This window comes from Coturnix japonica, chromosome 5 (genome assembly GCF_054131305.1).
Source record: "Coturnix japonica strain WE chromosome 5, WE-NBRP24, whole genome shotgun sequence".
Classification (NCBI taxonomy): domain Eukaryota; kingdom Metazoa; phylum Chordata; class Aves; order Galliformes; family Phasianidae; genus Coturnix; species Coturnix japonica.
Window position 1 is genome coordinate 7,151,091 of NC_140667.1, and position 16,341 is coordinate 7,167,431.

The 16,341-nt window shown below is 50.5% G+C and overlaps 1 protein-coding gene across 1 annotated transcript; it reads right to left on the reverse strand.

Annotated features, from left to right (window-relative positions):
- Positions 1-10,080: 10,080 nt before the first annotated feature.
- FJX1 (four-jointed box kinase 1) lies at positions 10,081-12,026 on the reverse strand. Its single transcript, XM_015863599.3, has one exon. It carries the CDS (start codon positions 11,871-11,873, stop codon positions 10,713-10,715), a length of 1,161 nt encoding a protein of 386 aa, XP_015719085.2. The 5' UTR covers positions 11,874-12,026; the 3' UTR covers positions 10,081-10,712.
- Positions 12,027-16,341: the final 4,315 nt, after the last annotated feature.

Genomic DNA, 16,341 nt, shown 5'->3' on the forward strand with positions numbered 1-16,341 from the left:
AACATTCTGCTTGCATCCTCAGATGTTGTTGCACCTTTCTTCACCCCCTCACCTCCTCCCTCCACTCCCTTCTCTGAACAGAAAGCACTCAAAAGTTCTTTCCAGTTTGAAGCTTTGTAAAGTTTTAACAAACACAAGGGGGAGCGGAAATTCTAAATACAAACCACTATAGAATGGACACGGTACCTACTCTGTCCCACAGTTACGAAGCAGAATTGCCAGCCCCAGTAACTTTTTAATTAAAGAAAGAAAAGGCAATTTTAGGCACTGGGGGGGTAGTGGCATTGGAATCCATCCAAGTTTCTAGCAGGGGAAGGGAAGGCTGTGAGATTTATATTAGACGAAATCATAAATCTTCATCCACCCTTCTCAGAGCTCTAATGTTAATGCTAAAAATAACTACAGCGCCTGCGGGATTTCAGCATTTGTATTAATCAAGTCTCGTGGTGCTAGAGGGGAAAAAGCACTACAGGAACAAAGCGCTGAAGGATTTCAGGACCCGAGTGTACAAGCAAGGACGCCACATCCCAGGAACAAGCTGCCATTTGTTTCTGGCTTGGGCAGATGTTCCATAAGGATTACAGCAAGGGAAGGAAGGGGGGGGAAAAAAAAGCACACAGACACATAAGCACATTGAGACACAGGGAAGGGTAGAGCAGAGCTGTCAGTCTCCCTGCCTCACAACATGAAAGCTTGCTTAACTGAAGATCTTTTATTAAAGCACACAAACCAGGACAGCGTATTGAGGAGCCATACATCTCCAGTGCCAGCATTCCTCTCCACCCTTTAAATATCTAGCATAGTTTTAGCATCATCACACAACTTACCCATGTGCTGTAATATGGGGCTCAACAGCTAAGAAATGCAGAAGCCATCACTGAAGTTAATAAAAAAAACAATTATGAGTGGAAATGATCTGCCAGGTCACTTTAGCTAGTTGTCCTGCTCCCTAGTACGTGCTGTTCTTTTAATCCGTTATCTGCACCAAAACGAGGCACCAAACTTCCAACATCTCCCTAAAACCAAACCTATTACTGACTCTGATGCCTGGGAATCTTTGTAATGCTCGATCCCAGTTTTCTTTCCCTTACACTCATGAAATGCTGTAAATACACTGCAACTTCAGTTCTACCAAGAATGCTGTGGAGTCAAAGCCACCCATTCTTTATTACAATTGCTTATAAAGAACAATAGTACTCACCCCCAAGACTTCAATGGAAGCTCCACAGCCACACAATTTGATACAGCTGTTATAGCTGTTTGGTTAGCACAGCACTATAAAGCATTGGAGAGTACAGCAATAGTAGCACAATGCAACAATCCTGAGCTGCAGCAAATGAGAACAAGTCCAAATACAGCAGATAGAGATGCAAAAACAAAGGAAGAAAAACTGCTTACTTTTGGAAGGCCTCTGGTAGGCAAAGATCTCCACCAAAATGCCTTTACCTCCACTGCCAACCCTTAAATGAGGTCTGGGAAGGAGTGGATCCTGGTTCCACCCCTTCCAATCACTTGGGTGTACTGCTTGCACCTGAGCTCCCCTGGATTGTCCCTGCCTTCCTACCAGGTGCTCAATCACTGTTTCAGGCCCCTACTAAATATTTTTGCTACAGTCAGTAGGTTAAAACTTTCTCTAGCTGTAACAATTGGTGTCTCTTACTCCAATGTCAAGAAGAAGATGGAATAGTCAGGATATTGTACCTACTCTCCTATTTACCATCCAGCTATCTTTGTCATATTGACTCTTCCAGACCACAATACTACTAATAAAATATTATTAATAATTAAAATAAAATATTATATTAATAATAAAATAAAATAATAAAATAATAAAAAGATTTCTAGTGTGTTTTCTGGCATTGTGTGAAAAGCTGAGCAGAATTCCTTTGACTTCTGTATGATGATCTAGTATGACCTTAGCTGTAGCCTGGCAGCTGCTCCTTTCACATGATGTTTGTTCTAATCCACTGTATAACTGAAACTGGCCCTTAAGGTAAATAGTATGGTAAAAGTTCATTAAGTACTTGTCTGCTGTTCAGAGCCAAAACTCAAACCCACAATTACCAGTTGCATGTTCATAGTCAGAAAATTGAGGGGGGAAAATGTGACTTACCACCAGGAACAGCAGAAGCCTGCTTTCTGGATCTTTTTGATGGGCAGGCTTAATTAGAGCTTAATGCAATGCTCAGATAGGCATTAACAATATACTGCAGTTAGATCAAGGAGAATCAAAGGCAAGAGCAAGCAAACAAATGTTCAAACAAGCCATCACTTCAGTAACTTACTTTGAGGTCTGTGAACTTGAACTTTAGCCTTTCCACCATCTCCAGCGTGACCAAGTTCAGTGCTACAGGTTCTGCTCAGTAAGGAAGGAGAGCAGAAATCACTGGGCAGCACCTCTTCCAACTCTACATAGCACAGCAAAGATTCTCAGCGAACAACGGGAGGCAGCAATTTTTCAGCTTATTCTATCAGCTAAGTTGCAGCAAAGCTACGAATACATTAGCCTGCCCTTGTGGGACTGCTTTTGTTCAGACAAAATGGCTAGGAAAGAACAAAAAAAGCAAGCAAGCATGAATTAAGGAAGGATGGAAGGAGGCAAGGAAGGAGGGATGGAGAGAATGAAGAAAGAAGCCGCCAAGTGAACTGGGAGACTTACTAGAATGAAAAATAAATGCAATTACACAGGCAATTCATTTTTCTCACGGCTTCCTTGGATAATTGCTAATGAAGCAGGCCTATGAAAGAAGCTTGTGGATGCTCCACAGCCACCACCAAAGTCATCAGCTTAGGAGCTTTGGGGGGCATTCAGTTCTTTCATGTTCAGGTGTTAAATTTGCTCTCTAGAATATGGATCGAGTGCCTGATAAATTAGTACTCTGCATTTATATTTTGATTTATTTATAAATGGAAGACGAGAGAGACTTTATAAGTACTAATTAAGGAAGCAATCAAGGATGCATGCTTCAGGAGAGAAAAAGTGAAGTGTGAGGTACTTAAGGAATACCTGAAATAGTTGCTTCCTATGCTTCAGCTACTCCCTGCCAAAAAGGAAACACAGTTGCTCTTATTTGAAAGGCAGCAACTCATTGACAAATAAAAGAGTTGAGGCAGAGTCTAAGGGAGGCTTTTTCCAGAAGCATTTTCTGATTTTATCTACATCATTTAGCAGAAGAGAATCTGAAAAAATGTGCTGACACCTTGCTAGAGGGAGGCTTAGATAACTAAACCCTGATTCAAATGCCTGCATCCAAAATGTAAATCCTCAACCCCCCACCTAATCCTAAAGGCATTTAAGCATCTGCCAGCAAAATACCTTAGCTATCCTCTTTTTTTCCCCCTCCCTTTTGGCACAGAATGCATGTAGACCACCTAAGTCTGAAAGAGAAAGCAGTCCAGAAGAGACACATTGCTCCTCACCCCATCCACCTCATTCCTTTGTTAATGCAGAGCAGAGCAGGGCTCCCTAACACCACGCAGCCTGCTCAGGAGCAACAAACGCCAGCCAAGGTGGGCTGCTGTGTGGCAGGCCCCTGGTTCTCTCTCTGCATTTGGTTTCTGCTCTCAGCATTACCTTTCTTCTTGTCTCAGGGAGCTACAACGTACATAAGAAGAGGAAAAGCATCACCCTCCTTTCCCACACTAAGGCTCGTGGTGCTGATGGAGTGCCAATCAACAGACATCCCAGGTACTGCATCCTCCACTTTGGACAGCACAATTATCTTTTCAGCAATCAGCTTGTGACATAACAAGCATAAACAGCAGCGAGGGATAACATGCAAAAACAACAGTGTTTTCACACAGGTGCCCCAAGTCATCAAACAAGGAAACCCTAAACTCTCAACATATGGTATGCTGGAAGGATTGTTTCCAAATAGATTTTTTTTTCTAAGCAGCATTAGTGGCAAGTGTCCCAAGGGACTAGTTATACTCAAGACAGAAGGCAGAATGACTTAAACGAGCCAAGAAGCATCTCAGCGGTCCATTAACATACCCCTGAAGTGATGGATGGAGGCAGAAAACAAGAACATTTTTTCCTCCCAGGAGAGGCTGCAGACGCTGGTCATAAAATCAGAGCGATTTATGTCCAGGTTTCATCTGACCTGTCTCTGGCCATGGCCAGGCTCCGCTGTGGCTGCTATGCTGTTCTGGTTGTTGATCACTTTGGGTGATCTCTGCTCTATGGCTCTGCTGCTGAATAAGAGAACTATCCAAACTGTCTGGTATTAGTGTCTCCCCACAGAGTATTAATTCACCAACAAGTGGGTACAACAGCAAGACACGGCGGGCTTTTCTTTGCGGGAGTAGAGGACGAGTGGTTTAGACTTGTACATACACATGGCAGGCAACATGATCTGCCCCAGTACTAAGAAATTCCAGCTACTAAAGCCTTTCCAGTCTGGGCAAAGCCAACAATGTGAAGTATGTGCAACAACTAATCCATTCCTACCCCACCTCCCCTTCCCAGAGCTCCCTCCAGATGGGGGAAAGCCAGTGGTGCGCAGTGTGGATTTCTCCTGCAGAGCATCACCAGACTCCCAGCAATTCTAATGGAGTGTGAACCCTCGTGTAGGGCTCCCATCGTGGGGCTGGGGCTCCCTTGCACAGCCAGCAGCTGAGCACTGAGCCCAAGGGGAAACGGTTTCAGACTAAAAGTGGGGAGATTTAGACTGGATAGAAGAAAGGTTTTTACAGTGAGGGCGGTGAGGCACTGGCACAGGTTGCCCGGAGAGGCAGCAGATGCCCCATCCCTGTAGATACCGAAGGTCAGGATGGATGGGCTGTGAGCACCTGATCTAGCAGAGGTGTCCCTGCTCATCGCAGGGGAGTTGGACCAGATAGCCTTTAAATGTCTCTTCCAACTCAAATGACCCTGTGATTCTATGAAATTAAAGCTGCCCCAGCGAGCATTTCTCTTGTCAGCAACAAAGACGGCGAGCATCAGAATTCAGCACGGGTAAATATACATCAGTTGTGTCCAGTTAGTGCTTCACTAAACAGGACCAAATACGAAAAGAACCCGGGTAGGTTCTGCACAGACAGTGTGGAGGACAGGGTCAGGCGGTGACAGAAGGGACTGGCAGTGACCCCAGCCACTCTCGGGCCGGGACAACACGAGTGATGACAGCACCCCGGCCGGAGCCGCTGCACGGCGGCCGCTCGCTGCCCCACCGGGCAGCACGGGGGCGGCACGGAGCCTCACCCGCCTCCCGCAGCCTTAAAGCGGCGATGCCACACGCAGCACCGCACGCCTCCCCCCGCCACCGCCCACGGGTGTACAGGACGCGCTGCCATCCCCGGGGGCAGCCTTGGGGAGGGGGTACGTGACCAGCGGGATGCAGGAGGGCACAACGCATCCTCTCCGCTCTGTCCGTGGGGCGTCCGGTGCGAGGCCTGCCAGGGAAGGAGCTGTGAGCCCGAGGGAGCAATGTGACAGAGGGCAGTGCGTTTTTATACGCCCTGAGCCCACCCCAACAATTTCTCCCCTGCGGCCGGGCAGCCCACCCCTTTCAGTACGCATTAGCGAACATCACAAGCCTATTGGAAAAAGTGCTGGAAATGAAAAATGAAATGGACTGTATTTAGTCTTCAATTAAGAGAAAAGAGTTTACTCCATCTCTCTAGGGCAGCAAAAAACTGGAGCAGAGCGTTAGGTTCATTGAACATTAATGATCTTTCCCTATTATGCTAAATTATTGTTTCCTAAGCCGCTGATCAAATACAATAGCTTTATTTAAAACCCATTCCAGCTGGAAAGAAAGGAGGCGGCTCTGCTGCAGCGGCTCTCAGGGCTACAAAGAATGGCAGTGCTGGAGCACGTGGGGCTCCTGTGCCACAGTGAGGGACACAGTGGGTACAGGGACATGGAGAGAGATGCCCCAAAAGGAAAACTGAACCAGGAGGGCATGGAGCTGGTGGCCTGAGTGAGACAGAGGTCTGCGCTCACCTCCTGGCATCAGTGCAAGCCTACGGAGGCAAGGCTGTCCTCTATGGACAGCATTCAATGAAATGATTTTCACTCAGGTATGTGGAGGCCACAGCCCAATGTAATTACGTTGCCAAATTGATGTTCTGATATAAGTATGCCATTGCTGAAAGGAAAGGGTATGCCACCTTGCCAAATACAATAGGTATATAAATAAAACTGGGTTGAAATTTAGCTAGGGGGTTGCCATGAGCCCAGTTTAAAATGTACTTCCTGGCCAGTGAGCCTCAGCTTCCTATTCACGGAATAAATCAGAGACATAGGATCACACAACTGCTTGGGTTGGAAGGAACCTCAAAGCCCACCCAGTCCCAACCATGGGCAGTGCTGCCCCCCCACCTGATCCAACCTGGCCTTTAATGGCAGCCTGTGACAGTAATTTGCTGCCCTCTGAGTGAGGCAAGGGGTATCTCCCCTTTTAGTTTAAAATCATTCCCCTTCATCCACTCACTAACACACCATGCAAAAACTCACTCTCCCTCCTGTTCATGAGCTCGCTGTTCCCCCCACCCCAGCAGTGGTGCCTATGGACACTAAATCCCCCGGCTGGGATCTACCTGGGAAAGGGAGGATTGTCGGGCGCTCATCTCGCATCCATGGCAACACACACTTTGCATATCGTTTTATCCTGAACAAAGGGAAATTAAATACTCATCGTGAAAGGAGTTCAGGTTCCGAGCAAGGAGGGGGAGGCAGCGAGCAGGCTTTGCCTCCAGGTGGAGACCTGGCACATGGCATCCTTCATGCAATGCGCTTCAGGAAAGTGCTGTCAGAGCAGAATAGGAGGCTGTGTGAGGAGCTGAGCCATGCCGGGCTCATTTCAGCTGGCACTGTCAGCAGCTTAGTACAGACTTCCACAGTCATCTCCAACCTTGCACTGGCAGAAAGACAGAAAATTAAGTCCCAATCAGCATCACATCCTACTGGGCACTGGAAGGGTTTCTAACACTGGGTGACATCTGTGACTGCTTTGAGTTTGATGCAAAGGTGTGTGTAGTTTTTTACTTCCAACCCCACTGTTTTGAAACTCGGTCGAACATTAATTAAATTGAGTAGTTAACAGCAGCAAGTGGCCTCACTGTCTTCTGCAGTGCCCCTAAGGTTTTATTTGCACAAGCAGAGAATGACACAAAAGCATAAACCCCTCCCTTTCTCGTCCAGTTTGACATGACAACCACGACCCACCACAAGAACCACTGCAGCTTGGCCATGGTTCTCCATCCTTGCTTCCCTGTGACACAAGAGCCACCAGCACAGCCTCTGCACACCTGTGCTGCATCCCAGCTTGCAGGCAGTGGTACAGAGACGCTGAGAATGCTTTCCTGGTATTTGCCCTTTCCCAACAATTTCAAGATGTACGCTCATCTGAAATGTTATAAGTCAGAATCCTCTCATTTCTAACGCATCAAAGGCTCCATCTGGCACACCTGTGTTTTCTAGCTATCATGCAAACCGAGATCTGAAATGTTAACGAGCTTTGTGAGTAATCCCTGTCAGGCAGGATAACAGTTAGAACAGTCAGTGTGTACACTTTGCTTTCTGAAGGGAATTTCTCTTGATGTGCACATGCTGACCATGGCTGGAACAGCAAGAAGCCACTATACAGAGAGCAGACTGAAAAATGAGATGGAAGCAAACACTATATTCACTTTAGCAGGGTCAGGAGGAGATCAGCCTGCCCTCAATCTGCCCACCACAGGTCCAATTTTCATCCCTGGTGGCTACAAAACTGAGGCTATCTGCACAGAGCAGTTGCCTCACTGTGTAGATGGTATGAAAGGAAGAAATACCGTTAACACAGAATCATAGTATCCTCCAGGTCCTCACATCCAAGCTCATCCATAATGCATGGTAGTGATTTTGCACTGCACTGGTAGAAACTCAGAAGATGAGAAAACCCTGTGTACTTCTAATGAAACAAAGGAAATGATGACTTCTCAGCTTGAACATAGTAAGGGGCACTGAAAAATTTGGGGATCAGGAAGGCAGTCTGGCAGAGGCCAGGGTGATGTGTGGCACTCACTGAGAATGAAGGCAGTGGCTTCCTGGATGTGGGCTCAATCTGCAGCTGAGCCCAAGCTGGGTTTGTGCTGTGGCTGCAAAGTGGGAGTAATGAGCAAATGGGTTCAGCCTTAATGTGAGCTCATATCTAAACTCATCCCAAGACCTCCTAGCATGCCAATGAGAAAATTCTCAGCATTATTACCATTAATAAATGCTCCACACTTCAAAAGGCAATCAAACCACAGAGCTTGTGCAGCAATGCAAGAGAATGCTAAGCACCAGTCAGCCAAAATGCAACCAGCCCTATTTTCACTTCCTACCTTCCAGCTATTCCCTGTGCACAGCCAGCACAGCACTGGTGGCGAGGGGTTGTGAGCAAAGGGAGCCCAAGGACACCTCACAGATACATGGCCAGCTTCCATCTACATCAGATGTGTGCAGACAGAAACCAAGAGGCCTTTACCCATTGGCACCCACCCCACCTTGGAAGCAGCAGCCATCCTGCCCTGCATAGGGCAGGTACTGAGAACCTGGCTTCAAGCTGACCTTGTGCTGCTCAGCTCCCTGTCTTAGGCTGTCAGCCTCAGATTGCAGCGGCCAGACTGTCCCACATCCCACCTCACTGCCCGAGGAAAGCACAGGAGCACTGCAGGGCCTGGAAGCAATGAGATCTCCCACAGGGGAAGGCAGACAGAACGTCAGCCCTTTGTTCTGCTGCAAGGCAGCCCAGGCTCTGATGGCCCGTCGTGGAGAGGGAGAGGCATGCAAAGAATGCACCGGAGCAAGAATGTACAAAGCACAGCTTGCCATGAAAAAATCCCACAGAAAGCCCTGATACAACAGAGCCAGGGGGCTTTCTCCAGCACAGCAGTGAGCCTGCACCAGAACAGCACGGAGCTCTGTGCACAGCTCCCTGCAGGATGTGGCTTCCCCAGCATGGAGCTCAGCCTCAGCAACCCATCACACACCCTGCATGCAGCTGAGGAACATAAAGTCATATGGGAAACTGTTTCTGATTGAGATGTGAAATTACATAGGGTCTGGCTCCAAAGACACTGCAAAAGTGCATTTTCCCCATTGGCCATCCAAACCATACCAAAGCTCGTAGAAATACCCAAACAGAACTGAAGCCCTGGAAGCCCAGGCACACCATTTGCTCACAACCAACACCAGCACTTGTTTATTTGAATGTATTTTCATGAGGTGAGTGTGACAGAGCTGCTGCTTTCCAGTTACTGAGCGAGGCTGACAAACAGCACTGAAGAGGAATTAAGAATTACACCGCTAAACTGAGTATTGTCATGCAAATAGGAACGTCACAGGGCAGCTGCGCATTGTTCCCAGAGATAAATGCAGGAACTATGGAAGCGAGTTCAATAGAGCCCTGCCAGTGGGGCACAGGGTTGGGAACTGTCTGGGAGACTGCCAGAGGTTTAGGATAAATACATGTATGCACAGCTGCAGCGTCTATTGGAACTGACAACATGTCTGCTAATTGAGAGCTGTTCATAAAATTGTAGTCTTATATAAAAACAAACAGAAGCCAAGAGGAAAACACTTTTGTGGCCAAAGAGACTTTGCAAAGTTCCATCTAAATACGCTATCACTTTACTGAACCTACAACAACACTTCTATAAAAAAACATCTTAGCAAGGCAGAGGAAGAGCTTTCCTAGTAGGGGTTGGCGACCCTGCATATAGCAGAGGGGTCAAAATCAGGCAATCATTGTAGTCCTTTTCAATCCAGGCCATTCTATAATTCTATGATTCTATTCAATTCAGCCTCTGCTCTGGTGGCACAGAAAGCAGAAATGGGGGAAGGGCTAAGACCCAAAAGCAAGAGGCACCACAGGGGCGTGCAGGGCACAGCAACACCAGAAGTGACCCCATTATAGGGCTGGGATGCATCCTGAGCACCTGGCACAGCTCTGCCCACATCACCCACAGCAGCTTTCAAAAACCAAAGGCTTATCTGGGTGCCAGTAGAGGCAGGTTGGCTCTGACTGAGCCACAGCACAGGGCAGGCCACAGGTGGAATACGATGCAGTGGGATGCAATGGAACGCAGTGCAGCTTAGTCAGCACAAAGGAGGCAAATCACCAACACGCTTTACTGAAATATCAGTTTCTTTAGTATGTTACAGAAAAGCTTATGAACATAGAGAATGTACATAAAAGGCAGACTTTGTAAAATAAAAAGGTCTTTCTGTTTATAAAAAAATTAAAAAGTCAAAGTAAAGTGCATGGAACAGTTTGTTTGTTTCTCCACTTTTAACTATTGCGCCCAAGTCTCAGCACACAGCGATGCTTTGGGGGTGCTCTTCTGTCACCGTCAGTCTGTTATTTTACCGTCAAATCAAAGGATGGCGACGACTACAGACACACACTTGAGGATCAGAACAGCGAAACCAGATGAACCCACAACACAGACTAACAGCTACCGGAGCACCCGCTCGCAGCAGGACGCGCTGCCAACGACAGCTCTGCTCTCCTTCAGGGAAATCGGTAGGAGCCAAGCTTCAGAGAGAGGCAGTTTGCCAGTCCAGGGTGCGCCTTTGTACGACCGGTCCTCGGACCCAGCGCCAACGTTCATTCGCCGCAGGAGAAAGAACATGTTGAAAGCAGTCCTTCCCCATCCCATGGAGGAGTCGAGGCTGAAGGGACCTCTGCAGCCTTACTAGGCAGAAAGAGGGGAAACCGGTGGCGCAAGGAAGGCAGGTGCCGTCAGAGCGCAGCAGCCTGAGCGCGGCACTGGGCGATATGGCGATGCACGAAGTCGACGCGCGCCTGCAGCAGCTCGGCCTGCCGCTCCGATAGGAAGCCGAGATGCTCCCACAGGGGCTCCCGGGCCCGGTAGCGGCGTCGCAGCTCGGCGGCGGCGTTGCGGCGGCGGTGCAGCTCGGCCAGGCGCCGCGCCGTGCCCTCGCGGAAGACGCAGACGGAGCGCAGCAGAGGCTCGTTGTAAGGGTCCCACGTGGCGAGCAGGCGGTAGCCGTGCACCAGCCCCGCCTCGTTGTCCATGAAGACCAAACCGCCGTCGGGGGCGCGCAGCAGGTTGCTGGTGGCTCGCCGCATGACGCGCGGGTCCCACTGCAGGCTGAACAGGTTGCTGGCCAGGCGGTCGAAGTTGGCCGTCAGGTAGTCGAAGAGAATCAGGTCGCTCCACTGCACCAGCTCCACCAGCTGCTCCGCGGGCAGCCCGCTCAGCTCGCCCGCCGCCAGCGTCCGCGGCCGCCCGCCACCCCACGGCGCGGGGGCCACCACGGCCGTCAGGTTGTCCACCCAGCGAGTCAGGCTGACCACCGCGCCCTCGGCCCAGTGCGAGCCGCGCAGCTCCTCCCGCACCGGCTCCCACTGCCGCCCGCGAGCCTCCACCAGCGCCAGCGCCATGGGCGGCAGCCGCTGCTGCATCCCGAGCAGCCCGGCCAGGTGGTAGGAGAGCGCCTCGCCCTGGATCTGCTCCGGGCTCACGCCGTAGCGCACGCAGGCGCGGCTCCCGTCCGACAGTCGGGCCAGCCGGTTGGAGCTGCGCCCGCAGCCGCCGCGCTCCAGCGAAGCCACGCGGGCTCCGCGGGCCGCCGCCCGCCACGCCGCCGCTTCCTCGGCCGCGAAGCCCGGCGGCACCCGCGCCTCCAGCTCGCGGCTCCAGAAGATGCCGCGCCGCACCGGGGCCGCCGGCGGGTCCTCCTCCCTCTCCTCCTTCTCCTGCTGCTGCTGCTGTTCCCGGCCCGCGGCCAGGAGCGCCCGGAAAGTTTTCTGCACGCCGCCGCTGCCTCGCGCCTCGTCCCGGGCCGGCGCCGGCTCCCGCAGCGCCAGCATCGCGCCCAGCAGCAGCAGCAGGAGCAGCAGCCCCAGCGCCAGCGCGGCGCGGCCGCCCCGCTCCATGGTGCCGCGTCTCACGCCGTCGCTGCGGGACGCGGCGGCGGGGCGGCCCCGGCGCGACGCATGGCAGCGGCGCGGAGCCCAGCAGCCCCGGCAGCAGCCCCGCGCCGAGTGCGCCCCGCTCCGCCGCGGCCGGCAGGCACCGGCCCGCACCACGTGGGGAACCGGGGGGGCCCGCCCCGCCCCGCGGCGTGGAGCGACGCTTAAAGCGGCGACGCCGAGCAAAGAGGAGGAGGAGGAGGGCCCACCCGCCGCAACACTCGCTCCGAGCGGCTCCGCCCGCCCCTGGCTCCCCGCCGCTCGAGCTGAGGCCGGACCGCGTGGGCCGGCACGGGACCTCCCCGCAGAGCACCGTCCTGCCGGCCCGCCCCCATCCCGCTCACTACGAGCCCGAGCTCCCGCTGCGGCTCGCCAGCTCCTCCCGCCGGCCGCAGCGCTCCCTGCAGGGTGGTCCCACTACGTGCCCCCGAAGACCCTGCCGGGAGTTTCCGCGCTGCCGGTAACGCTACCCCCCTGTGACAGCTCGCAGGGAGGGCGAGGGGCTGCTGGCAGCCGTGCCGCTGCCCGACTTGTAGCTACAGCACGCCGGAGTGTTCTAAAGAGCCTGACAATAGGGACAGGGTTAAATGTCAGCCAGGCTGATGTGCTGCTCGATTTACAGGACGTTAAGCATTTCTGAAACCGTGATCACGAATCTATTTGGGTCAATCAGATGTCTCATTACTGCTTTGTCAGTGCCACTACGAGAAGCTTGTAGATAAACGAGAGCAGACTCTGGCTTCCCAGGCTCATCCTGGGGAAGATAGATTGGCCACTGCCCAGATCCAGCATCCTCACAAGCAAAAAGATGAAGTCTGCCTTCCCTCTGTTGTTCTCAGGTTAACTCAGTTTCAGCCACTTTACAAAGCCAGGCCCAGAGACTGCCTGGGGAATGGTGGGATCAAAACAACACAGCAGAGCATGGGACCAGGGCTCAGGCAAGCTCTGATCTGCATCAGCATCACACTTCTCTACCTGATGCTCACCTACAGCCTGAGGCTTCTGCACAGCCCCACTGCCCCCTCCTCACTGTTATGGAAGGTGTTCCTAGCACAGACATCTTTGGACTACCATGATCAGCCCTTTGGACTAATCCTGCCCAGAAGCTTTTCTCCCTTCAGCAAACACTGACAGATACTTTACATTCACCTCCACCTTTGGGGTGGTGGCGGGCATTCCCCGGTGCCGGATTTCACTCACCTCTGTGCCAAGTCCTTGAGCCCAGGGACCGCCACGTTAACTCAGCACGGCTGCCAGCTCCTTCCCAGCACACAGCAGTAAGGTGAGCCCAAGCTGTTCCTTCAGTGTAGTCTCTCAGTAGCACAACACTCCTAGTCCTTACTTTACTCCGAGCTCTGGTTCAGGCTACTGGTGGAAATAGGGATTCCTCTCTCCAGTCCAGCATTATTTTCCTAGGCTGACTCTCCTAAGGCTCTTCATGCAGCTTCTTCCCACTGGTGGACTTCTCCAGCTCAGTCCATACTCTTTTGAAATCACACATCAGATTACCAAACAACAGCACTACTTCTCCAACATCTTCCCCACTAGTGCTCACTCCTATTTAGAAGCTCTGGCTCCTTGCAGTCAGCTGGTGCCAATAAGTTCCCAAATTAGCAGGGGTTTGTTTGTTTGTGTTTTTTGTTTTGTTTTAAAGGAACAGTCTCTGATTGCTCTTGGGACAGGTACAGGTGTGGAGTTGATCTCAGCTTTGGGGACATGAAAACAGCTGCGAATGGGCTGTGGGAAGCAATGCCCTTACTTCCTTAGTACTGTATGTTCCTTGTCCCTCCACACCTCCTCTGTGTTTCATCCATTGGATTTGTGAAAATGTGGTTTTCAGGATCTTTTCATGTTGCACTGACCTGTACCAGCAGACTGCTTTACTGCTGCACAACTTCCTGGTGCCATCTCCTTCCCATTCATTCCCATGGCCAGGGAGCTGCTCTGGCTGCCTGGATAGGGGGGAAACTGCTTGCAAAATGCTCTACTGCAGATGCACAGTTACCAACAAAACAGTGCTGCTGGCAATTCAGTTTGTTCCTCTTGAGGAACAGTTGGATTTTTGGATTAAATTATACTGGCAAAAGCTTACTGTGCAAAGTTCTGTGCTTAGCATCGTTGTACGTTGCTTCCATAGAAGAAGTGCGTTGTACAAAGGTTTCATCACTGTAGTCTCTATGTACTCCCAATTGTCACAGTGGACTTACGCTTTCCAGTTCAGAAGCATCCCTCTGGTGAGGAACTTCAGCAATTGCAGGGCAGGATTTGCAGATGGCTGCAATGGCAGCAGGGCTGAAGAAAATCAGGTGGCTCTGAATTTCATAGCAGAGATGAACATTAGGGACCTCACGCTTCAGATGTAGGGCTGATTTTTGCAAGAGTTACAAGATGGAACTGGGAAACCTGGAAGCTTTTCTATTGGTCATGTTCTGCTTTTGGTCCCTCAGAAAAGCTCCCTGACAAATGAGACTCTGTAGGTCTTTTTTTGTAATCTGAAGCACCATGTAGAGCACGAAGCTGAGCAATTTCCGTGTACAGAACAGATCATATCTTCCCCATACTCAAAGTCTCTCTGTTTTTAATATCTGTGACTCTGTTTTTAATATCAAAGCAATAAATGAGTAAGTGCTCAAGCTCTCAAACCTGGCTCTTGAAAGTGTTCATAAGACTTGTCAGGAGCTTGATGGAGCTTGATCCACCAGGGAATTTGCTCATATCTCTGCTAAAGGTGAGCTGCAAAGGCAGGGAGAAGTTGGTATTAATGCAGCATCCAAGGCTCTCTACCCTCCCTGCATACATCCCTTCTGGAGCTACCTATGTCCATTGCATAAAACACAATTTGTTCAGGGTGGGAAGTAAAGAGGTTCAAAGGACCTTTTCCAGTGAAATTGCTGAGGCAATTTAGGTAATCACCACGTGAGAGGATAAATAATGCAGTGGGTATGTGCCCCTGCTTTCAGATAAGGCTTCCTGAAGGGTTAGATCCCATTGCCTGCTATTTTCGTGTCATATATATTGATAGCAAATCTATTCTCCTCCTGGCTGCCAAAACACACAGGAGAAGATCATTGCTTAGCGCTGCTTGCACAGCTATTCCAGGCAGCTGCCTTGATGCAGCATAACACAAGAGAGAGGGCAGACCCCAAACTGGTGTCTTTCTGGAAAATAGAAGGACAAAGCACCTGGATCACAGCCCATAGACATTCTCTCTTCCTCACCCATCCTCCACACCCATGAAGAAGCGTGCATCGCTTAGAAAGATACTATCTTGAAAAAGAGACTCCATCATCTTCTGGTAAGCTGGGTGAGGGGTTAATTACCCTTACTGTTAAAAATATCCTTCTGCAGGCATGCAGGCCCTATGAATGGCCCAGTTAGACTGGGATGGACCAGACCTGACTAGAAAAATGAGGTCAGGCTAGAGGTAGAGTTACTACTGTCATAGGAAGGAAAAAAATGCTCATAAAACACAGCGTCTACTGCAAACACACACCCAGGACATATTTTAAACTTTTCAGCAAGTCCTAAAAATGCGCAGTGTTTGCAGGACTGGTGAAAGCACTCTAATTAGCCATAAGGTAACAGCCTCAGCAATGCCAATGAGCAGTCAGCAGCGTGCCGAGCCACAGAACCAGCATCCAGGCCCTCACACCTCTGTGCCATGCAGCCAGCAGAGCCAACTGAGCACCTCAAGGAGCCTGCACCTCCTCTTCTATATTTTGCTTGTCCAGTTTCACATAGCTCAAATGATGGGATTTCCACTCCTCCTTGCAGACGTCTCCACTAGAAGTGCTGACAGTGGCTGCAATTCCTATTGTGATAGTGCTTCTGCACATTCCAGCTGTTACATTAGTGACTGATGTTCTCAAGTCTCCACTGAAGAAACTAAGTAGGGTCTACCTCGACTCAAGTAAGGACAGCCAAACTGGAGGCGAGCCAGCTGAGCCCAGATATAATCCAGCTGCAACAGTCAGGCTCAAGCTCCATTTCAGGTTACTAGTGCAGGAATACAGCTGTGCTTGCATGGCTTCCCTAAGATCAGACTGAAGAGGACTAGTCAGCTTAAGTCAGTACAGCTGCAGTGCGCCCTGCATAGCTCATCCTGCAGTGGAGATGTCCTCTGTGCACAGCCTGCGATGTGGGGTGAGAGGCAGCAGAGGAATCCCCACACCTCAGCCACAAAGCTGTTCCCATTTGGAAAGGCCCAGCTCACCATTCTTCTGTAACTGGGGTCTGTGACATTGAGAAGTTTCCCTGCTGTGCACTCTACATCTTAATGGGACCTATTTAAATTTCTAAGCTCTAATAAACAAAGCATTAACATTCAATAAATGTCTCATTGATTAAGTATTTACTTATCTGCTATTTAGCTAGTAACCTCTGAAGGAATGAATAGAGTCAGAAGCCAGAGGGAGTTATTGCCTGTGATCTT